The 7,756-nt window shown below is 36.3% G+C and overlaps 1 protein-coding gene across 1 annotated transcript in view; it reads left to right on the top strand.

The window, feature by feature from the left end:
• ARHGAP40 (Rho GTPase activating protein 40) overlaps nt 1-6,042 on the top strand; it is a 35,051-nt gene extending 29,009 nt beyond the window's left edge. The window contains exons 14-15 of the mRNA XM_015825101.1: nt 3,265-3,320; nt 4,011-6,042. Of these exons, the coding sequence (XP_015680587.1) occupies nt 3,265-3,320; nt 4,011-4,117 (163 nt within the window). The 3' untranslated portion in view covers nt 4,118-6,042. The remainder of the gene's footprint in view (nt 1-3,264; nt 3,321-4,010) is intronic.
• The last annotated feature ends 1,714 nt before the right edge of the window (nt 6,043-7,756 follow it).

Below are 7,756 nucleotides of genomic sequence, written 5' to 3'. Positions count from 1 at the left end.
GTTGTTCCAGCTTGCGGGACTGGCCTAGGGGATTTTAGAGGGGGTTTTAATTATATTTTAATTGGATTAGATTTAAATATTTCCCTTTTAATTAATTTTAAACTTGTATTGTAATTCTTGTATTTTTATCCGATTGTTAGCCGCCCTGAGTCCGTAAGGAGAAGGGCGGGATATAAATGTAATAAAATAAATAAATAAAATAAATAACCAGACTGGTTCCACCTTGAAGGAAGAGATTCCAACACATATATGTGTTGCATTAGATTGCCATTCTTTGAAAACACTTTTCTTTTTTAAAATTGCCCTCCCATACAAATATAGTCAGTCTGGAGGAATTTGGGTCTGCTCCTGAGAAGGAGGTAGGAGAGGCAAAATGTTTGCTTAGTCCTCAGAAAGTAGAAAGTGTGAAAAAGAGACTTTATTTTGTTTTCCTTAAAAAGGGGTAATGAAAATTTGGGATAGGCTTTAAATATTTTCTTATATACCCTACAACGCTAAAGTAGCATTCTTGAAATCGCTGCTGTGTCTGTTTCTTGACTTGGGCCTACTTTAAGTAGTTGACATCAGCCATTTCCCCCAAAAACTAAAAGTGAGCAAAATAAATATAAGTCACATCTTTGCTAAATATATCTTTGCATTTAATATGGTATGCTTAATGTGCCGATATTAAAATGCTGTATGTTTTAGTTGCGAAGCTGTGTCAGACCAAGGTGGATGGCGAGAATTTGATCTATTGTTGAACACTCTGAAGTTTGAAGATTTATCCATGTAGTTATCTACAAATTCATAACCATGTAATTTTCTTGGGAGTAATACAAAAGTGGTTTGTTATTACCATCTTATGGTTGTGGAAGAGGGGGGCAGGTTGGACTTCAGGTCCAAGCTTCAGCTCTGATCCCTTATTCATGTAGTTCTGCCCTGTTTCCCTTTTTGAGAGGGGACCAGGTCAGCATGGTACTTCCACCTAGATTTAAAGAAATTTCACATTATCAGTAGATGAAGACTGCTACTAAAACCAACTTTCTAAAGAGGCATTTTCTGCTAGGATGAGAAAGGTTTAATTTTTCTGCCAAATCTGATTTCCTTCTTGTCTCTCCCCCATTGAATGCAATATAATTTTAAAACAAGGAACCAGACATCAGATAGAAAGAAGTATTTTGTCATGTGAATGTTGCTTTTAGAGTATCAATGTGCAGTCTCTAGAGACCTTGCTTGTTAGCTGGTTCTTATGCTTTATAGCAGTGGTGGTGAACCTATGGCACGCGTGCCAGAGGTGGCACTCAGAGCCCTCTCTGTGGGCACGCACTCCATGCCCCGGAGATGGCAACTGTCCTCTTCAACCAGCCGCCCGCTAACTCGCCGAGGTCCCATGTGGCTGGATGCATCCCAGCACCCATGCGCTCGCTGGCCTCTGTGTCTGGGGGCCGATGGTGTCAGGCAGCAGCCGCCCCGGCCCCTGCCTTGCCTTGCCCTGCGACAGTGGCACCCCCACCCTGCCTCGCCTTGCCTGATTGAGCACTTGAAACTCGTCTCCTGCCCACCACCCCACCCGCCAGAGACCCTCTGGATTTCCCCCAACCCTGCCCGGCCCCCAGAGGCATCCCTCCCCAGGAGCAACATCGAGCTGGCCACGCCCACCCTGGCCACGCCCACCCATCTGCCATGACCACCGTAGCCATGCCTATCCAGTGGGCCACACCCACCCAGCAGACCATGCCCATCCGGCACCCGGCAATATATAAGTGGATTGGGGTTGCAGTTTGGGCACTCGGTCTCTAAAAGGTTCGCCATCACTGCTTTATAGTTTCTGTTGTAATCTTGATTCTTACAAAACTTTTTGGGCCAAATCCCAACCTGGATAATGCTGTCAATTCTATTCTGGTGGTGTGTTATAGAGATCTGACCCTTCAAATTATGATAATTGAAAGAAGCTAAAATATAGCAATAAGTATAATACTTATTAGTCACAGATTAACAATTATGACTCAAATTATGTGGCTGACTTAGAAAATCATCTTCTGATATAATTTATATTTCTGTTTGCAAGAGGTTCCCTATACATAGGAAGTAGTTTTCTTGTCTTCTTTAGTAAATAAAATATATGCCTGTTCAGTGGGAAAAGGAAGGATGTGCCACAATAGATTTAAGGCATTAGCACTTAATGCTCTATTAATGGCACACCTTTTCCACCAGGAGCAGTGCAGTTTGCTTGTAACACATTCAAGTATCTCTTGAACAGGCTGTTGAGCTAAGTTGAAATGTTGTCAATAGGTATTGATTTTTTTAGCCTTTTTATTTTCTTGAGGAGGTTGCCTTTTGTTAGTTGTTAAGGGAAGGAAGGTAATGTCTTCACTAGACTATTGTTCTCTTGAGCAGTTTTCTCTGGCATGTGCCCTACAGATGTGTTGTACACAACTTTCATAATCTCCACCTACCATGGTCAAACTGTAGAAATTAATTAAATTGATAATATATCTCAGGCTGTAGAATCTTATACAAAGATAAAATATAAAGACTCTCTAGAATCTATAACCCTTGTCTTTCTTACTGCTATTCCATCCCTGAGGTAATTGTTTTGTTTTTTCAAGGTCAGCTACATGCTATTCACATGTGACTGATTATGTGCCATCAAGTAGGTGACCTGGCGACCACATAAACCTCCACAATGTTGTGTCCCCAACTTGGCCATTCATGCCTTCCAATGGCATATCCGTTGCTGCTGTAATTGAGTTCATCTGTCTTGCTGCTATCTGTCCTCTTCTCTTTCCTTCGGCTTTTCTCAGCATTATGGACTTCTCCAGAGAGTTTGGACTAATGTGTCCAATGTATGATCATTTGAGTCTCATCATTTGTGCCTCAAGAGAGAACTCTGAGTTAATTTGTTCAGTGATCCATTTCTTCATTTTGGAGGTGTGCGGCAGTGGGGGTGGGGGTGGGTGGGAATTCTCCATGGTATTCTCCGCATCAAGACTCTTTCTGCATTCACATGTACCTTGGATTAATTCTGACCATATATAGATTTATTATCAGTCTCTCTAGCTTAAAAACTATAACTTATTATAAAAGAAAGTTTTAACTAGGATTTGTTAAAAGAAAGTTTTAACTAGGATTTGTTAAAAAGATATATTTTAAATAGTTTTTAAACTTGTTTTCTTTTAACCTTTTGAAAATCAGATTTCTCTAAGCTTAAATCTAGATTAATAAGAACAGTATTTTGTTTGCTGAACATTGAAGCATATTGTTGTGTTTTTCTTTGTTTTGCAGTAATGGTTCAGTGGATTCAATGAACTTCCTACTTTATGAAGTTGGCGGTAACATAAGTACGTGAATTTTATATTCTTACACTAATTCTTGTTCAAGGGGAGTCTGGGCTACTAGTTTCAAGGGGTAAGATTTGGCAATGGAGAATAACCACTGTTGAAGGAATAAATAGGCAGTGGGCAGCAACTAAGAATTGACAGCTTTGACCATTGCCCAGTGACAAAGCAGCATATAAGTTGCTGAGAATTGTTCAGGTTGGGCATTCAGAGAAAATCCTTTTGATCAAATGTAAGAGACAATAGTCTGGTTCCTACAACCTGACAAAAGCATAATCTTGATTTAGCATTATGTGTGAAATATGAAGGATTCATATAAGATAGTGTCTAGTAAAAGTTGTTCCATATCTAAAAGAGAGGATAGCTGCCAGGTGAGAATGAAAATGCTTCCCAAGGACATTCTTGGCAAATACGTTTTCAGCTACTACAAGTCCATTTTTAGCATTATGCTCAGCAGACTGTTTGGTTCTGTCATGGGCCTAGTTCATCTCTGTATTTTCTCTTTAAAACTAGAAACATTTTCTTCATAGGATCTTCCACCTTCCTATTCTTTACTTGTAGCCCAGGAATAATGTTTCATGAAAAATGTTTATGAAATCATTTGAAACTAATGACTAAACATAAAATAAATTCTAGTGCTAGGTTTATAGCTCATTTTTAAAACTAAACAAACTTGTTTTCCCCTTCTAACAGATGAACATTGCCTGGATCCAGATACATATCTTTTAGACCTGTACCATGTGAATCCTCATGCAGAATGGATTATAAGGCAAACCCCGTCTTTTCCAAGAACACCTTAGGGAAACTGCTTTGTAAAACAACAACAACAATGGAACCAAGAATTTGTATTAAATTGTTTAAACAAAGATGAAATGTTGGAACCAAGCACCATATGTTCATGAAGATAACAGTTTAAATGGAGCAGTAGCTCCAAAATTGGAAAATTAGCAATTCCCTTTGAATGTCATTTGAGACATAGCCAATAGAAGATGACAGTATTGAATGATAACATGGCTTATATCATAGAAAAGCTGGTAGGAAAAAAAAAAAGGTCGGAAAGCATTTGGAAAAACTCATGCAGATAATCTGATTTTAAGGTTTGTTCACATCAGAGCATATCTCAATATGCAATAGCTGGTTATCAGTGTTGACTTTTATAATGTGAAACTGAATATTTGAATTAAGGCTTCTTGTACAACCATATAATTTTTAAAAAATATTGCTTTATCCTATTGCTTTATTTCTGGAGAGCTTAATTGATAACCAGCTGCCTAGAATATAGGAGGAAAATTGATTACTATAGTGGGAGTACTGCTTTAAGAATGCTTCTGTCCATGGATGGGGTGATCATGCTATACACAAGTAATAACTGTAAGTAAAGAAAGTCTTCTGTAATGATTTTGAACATTGCAGATTTACATAGAAGTGTTAGTATAAGTTCAGTTTTACAATGACATTTTTAAAAAGAATATGTCACAATAAACCGTCTCAGTATTATTGTTTATATACATTTTTCTCATATTCAAATTGGATTTCATATCGTAATATATTTTCTTCTGCAAAGATCCCCAATTAGAAATTTCTTACATATTTTTTTCTAAGACAATTCATAAGTATCTGAGCCATACAATAATTTAATATTGATGCCTTTTTGTTTCTTTGATATACTTTTATAAAAAAAATCACTTATGAATGTATTTAGGAAAGATCTGTTGCATTCTCAAGAAAGCCATGATACTTCACTTGGACATAAATGTACATCCGATACCAACTTTTTCAAACCACATGCCAAAGGAAACCCATGTATTAGTAACACAATATTTTTTATTTTGCAACTTTTGGAGAATTCATTTTGAAGATTTATTTTTAATACATTGTATTAGGTAGTTCACCAAGCCTTGGAATTTTGTTGTATGATAGAATTGCAGAAGTGTGTGGAAATGATGCTGCTAAAAGTGATAATTTTATGTATGTAATTTCTCCACCTTCTCAGTGTTTAAACATCCTGAAACCTGGTACCTTTAGATGTGTTGGACCTCAGCTTCCCATAGACTGACTTGGGAATTGAAGACCAAAATATACATGGAAGGAATTAAGTTGTTATAATTACTTCCATTTATCACTGTAGTTTTCTCCTTCTAGATAGTGATAATTCCCAAGAACATTCTGATAGCATACATTGGACTAATCAAGTAAGCTTAAGTATATCAAAGCCTAACTCAGACTAGTTGTCGACTAAGTCCTTTGAATATTGATACAAATTATTTTGATACATCAGATGAAACAGATTCATACCAGTACAATAAATGATGCAGCTTGTAGAGCACACAGATAGTCGAATGGAAAAAAAGTTTTGATCCATCAGGAGAAACTTTGTGTGAGATACCGAAAGTAAATAGTAGTGGATAAAAATGTTTACTTTGATATTTATAAAAATCTCAATGCTATAACAATGAGGCCAGACTTTTTAAAACAAATATTGTTGAAATAGATTTTTGACATAATAATGATATGAGTGTTATAAAGGAGACACCTGTAATATATAAGGGAAAACACCGTCCTTAATTCTGTCCTTAACTTGATTTTTTAAAATCATTTTGATATGTTTTGTGTCCTTGTTGACAGTAGTTAAAGCAGTGAAGCATAAACTGCATGTTTTTAATAATGGTTTTTATTAATATTTTAATGCTGTGTTTAAAACAGTTATACAATAAATAACTAAACATATTTCCAAAAAAATATCCTGTTTTTGGCTGCATTTTGTTTGTTTCTGGATCTACTTCGTAAAAAAAAAAAAAGCTGTAAATTTATTTAGTGATCAAATTTATTTGCTGCCTATCTCGTGGTTCAGGTGACTGAGTGGTTTACAGTGATTTTGTCTATGCAGCATGCTCAATTGAAACACATGAATAAAAAAGCATGTTATACCTTAACATAATGTGTGACTACAACCAGGTCTACTATGATATAGGGGTTTTTTAGGCATAAAGCTAGTTTGACATGACTAGTTTTTCAGAACCTTGTTTGAATTTTTGGATATAAAGAACTCTGGAATTGCTGTTTTTCATCCTTGCCAGATACTGAAACCAAGATGAAGAGTCATTTTCCCAGAGCCTCTTCCTCTTTGAAGTAGTTTCCTGTGTCTAGTTAAGTATAGGGCTATCCAGAATATTTCAAAACAGTTGTACTGAGTCTTTGGAACTCAAAACAAAATGTTTGAGCAAAACATGTTATTTTGCTTTGATGTGAAGTAACATTGAGCTATGCTCAGGGCCTCATTTTGTGTGTGTGGGGAGGGTCCCATGTTGCAGTTCAGCCATAACTTGGTTTATTTTGGGGCTTGTGCTTTTTCAAAGTTTTGGCAATATAGTAGCAGCGACCAATAACATCTCTGCTTCTTTCGTTTAGACTGGATGGGATAATTTAGAAGTGGAGTGATGAGAAGAAAGCAGTGATTTTATTTTATTTATTTTATTTGTTAAATTTATATGCCACCCATCTCTTCGATAGGTGACTCTGGGTGGCTTACAGAACATAACAGCAATTAAAATTAAGCACATGACCGGACAGAATACTTAAGTCTGCTGGATTCTAGACTCTACTCAGCTTTTCGCTTTAATGCTATTCTGTCTATATGATTTGAGCACTTAAACAATTGTTAACCTCACTTTTACATTTCTTATTATCTCTCTTTAATATCCAGCAAGTTTACCTATGGGAACTAAGCATACCTCTGTATTAAGAAACTCTTTCATACTTCATTTGTAATTCTTGGAGTAGACAAAAGTCAGTTTAATTTGCTTCTTTTGACCAACTGGCTTATCATCTGATTGCAAGACACCTCGTAGAAGAGATAGGCACGGATTCATTTATACATATCTCTTTCTTCTTTCATGCTGTGTCTGAAAAGGAACAAATACTTTAAGTCTCCCTTCAATTTAAGTCAGAAATTATCTGTATTTTTCCAGAGGAAAATTGAAAATATGTTTCTTCTTCCAGAGAAAAAATGAAAACTCTGGTGATTTCTTTCTGAGATAGCTCCAAAACTCAGAAACAAGAGTTCTTCATAGTAATTGTCCAAACCACAGTCATCCAGCATTAAAATCTTTAAGAAATGTCTTCACATTCACAATATTAGCAAAGTAGTTTCTAATTAGTGTGACCATTGAAGGAAGGGGACATTACAAAGTTCTGTGACTTTGTTCCCACCTTATTTTAAAAAGAGTATTGGGGAAAATAGTAGTAAGCAGAGAAGGGCAGGAATGAGGCTTGGAATATAAGTAAAATTAGAATATTGAGATTAAAATTTTGAGACTCTAGAACAGTGTTTCTCAACCTTGACAATTTTAAGGCATGTGGACTTCAACTCCCAGAATTCCACAGCCAGCAATGCTGGGTGTGGAATTCTGGGAGTTGAAGTCCACATGCCTTAACATTTT

This window comes from Protobothrops mucrosquamatus, unplaced genomic scaffold (assembly GCF_001527695.2).
Source record: "Protobothrops mucrosquamatus isolate PMUCROS unplaced genomic scaffold, P.Mucros_1.0 scaffold2484, whole genome shotgun sequence".
NCBI classification, from domain to species: domain Eukaryota; kingdom Metazoa; phylum Chordata; class Lepidosauria; order Squamata; family Viperidae; genus Protobothrops; species Protobothrops mucrosquamatus.
Note: the sequence above shows the minus strand (reverse complement) of the source record. Positions and strands in the feature narration are given on the sequence as shown.